The sequence below is a fragment of the Diaphorina citri genome, unplaced genomic scaffold (assembly GCF_000475195.1).
Source record: "Diaphorina citri unplaced genomic scaffold, Diaci psyllid genome assembly version 1.1 scaffold11399, whole genome shotgun sequence".
In the NCBI taxonomy this organism is placed as follows: domain Eukaryota; kingdom Metazoa; phylum Arthropoda; class Insecta; order Hemiptera; family Psyllidae; genus Diaphorina; species Diaphorina citri.
The window spans coordinates 48-1,662 of NW_007388771.1; the positions used below are offsets into that span (position 1 = coordinate 48).

The following is a 1,615-nucleotide window of genomic DNA, read 5'->3' on the forward strand; positions in this document are numbered from 1 at the left end:
CTCTATAAAAATCTCATAAGACACTGACTGTCTAATGAACTCACTCACAAAGTTAAGCAACGTCGACCATGACTAGTATTTTAATGGGTGACCACCTGGGAACCTCAGTCCAGATATTATTCACGTGCTACTGGCTTTTTCCGCCCCCTTCCCTCAGGCTGGGTGAGGTTAATGTGAGTAGCTGGTATGGTAAGGTCAACACCTAGAGGGTAAAACCTCTGCCTCATATAACCTACAATATATTAAGTGTTGATAGAGACATTAAACCAAACCACCAAATCAATATTAAATGTACTAAGAAATGGACATATTTGTTATTAAACAGACCACCTTACTCAACATGATTGGGACTGGAAAAAGCCAGTATCAAGTGTGTAATTGAGGTGCTCACCCATCCAAATACTAACCATGCTTGGTGTCACTTAACTTCAGAGATCTAACCAAAACTGGGGTATTCACTATTGCAGTATTGACATGTTGAAATTAAAAATGAGACTTACCAAATATAACACTTTTGATTTGAAGTTTTTAAATTGAGCCTTGGCCCCATTTGTTCCACACCATGAGAATTCTTGAAGAACAACATCTAGGAAGCACTCTCTCATGATATTTCTCAAGTAGTGACTTAAGCTGTCTCCAGATTTGAAGCTCAAGTATTCAGTCTAAAAATAAAAATAATAATATCTAAATAAATAAATGAACATATTTTTTTGGTGGGTTGTTTCATGGTTCTATTTGGTTTGAAGTCCCTCTCAACACATTGAAGGTTATAGGAGATGGTGGTGGTTTTACCTAAATTGAGCCTTGGCCCCATTTGTTCCACACCATGAGAATTCTTGAAGAACAACATCTAGGAAGCACTCTCTCATGATATTTCTCAAGTAGTGACTTAAGCTGTCTCCAGATTTGAAGCTCAAGTATTCAGTCTAAAAATAAAAATAATAATATCTAAATAAATAAATGAACATATTTTTTTTGGTGGGTTGTTTCATGGTTCTATTTGGTTTGAAGTCCCTCTCAACACATTGAAGGTTATAGGAGATGGTGGTGGTTTTACCCTCCAGGCATTAGCCTTACCATACCAACTTCTCACATTAACCTCACCCAGCCTGAAAGGGGCTGGAAATAGCCAGCACCAAACCACCAGCATCCTAAGATTCAACTCCTCCATACTGGCTAATTGCACCACCAAGTTTTGTTAGAGATGCTACGGGTGCCCTAGTGCCCCATTAAGTAAAAAGATTTGAATGCTCCATTAACCATGAATTTGAATGACAAATGATTAAATAGTAATGTGAATTGTGATGCAACTGGTAGAGACACAGAAAGAAATTTTTAGGGAGGCTGTACTTACTAGTGCTGCTACATTTTCTTCTGACATTAGTAAATTGTCGAAGCTCTGGACTTCATTTAATGTCTTGAGTGGTAGCTGTTTTAAAAGGTTCTGTAGAGAAGTACACTGTCCATCAATGACCCAAGATGTTGGGGTGGTTTCTAACAAGCCCCCTTCAAATTCTATGACATCAAACATTCTGTAGAAAGATGAAAAACAAACCCATGATAAAGATAACATGTACAGTAAAATTTGCCTATAACAACCTCTAACGACTAACCG

The 1,615-nt window shown here is 37.6% G+C and overlaps 1 protein-coding gene across 1 annotated transcript; it reads right to left on the reverse strand.

Moving 5' to 3' along the window:
* Window positions 1-792: 792 nt before the first annotated feature.
* LOC113472978 lies at window positions 793-1,604 on the reverse strand (the record flags this gene model as incomplete). Its single annotated transcript, XM_026832753.1, has 2 exons — window positions 1,355-1,604; window positions 793-926 (listed from the first exon to the last, which is right to left on the reverse strand). Coding segments are annotated over exons 1-2 (353 nt in total), but the record flags the coding sequence as incomplete, so codon positions are not given.
* Between the last annotated feature and the right edge of the window lie 11 nt (window positions 1,605-1,615).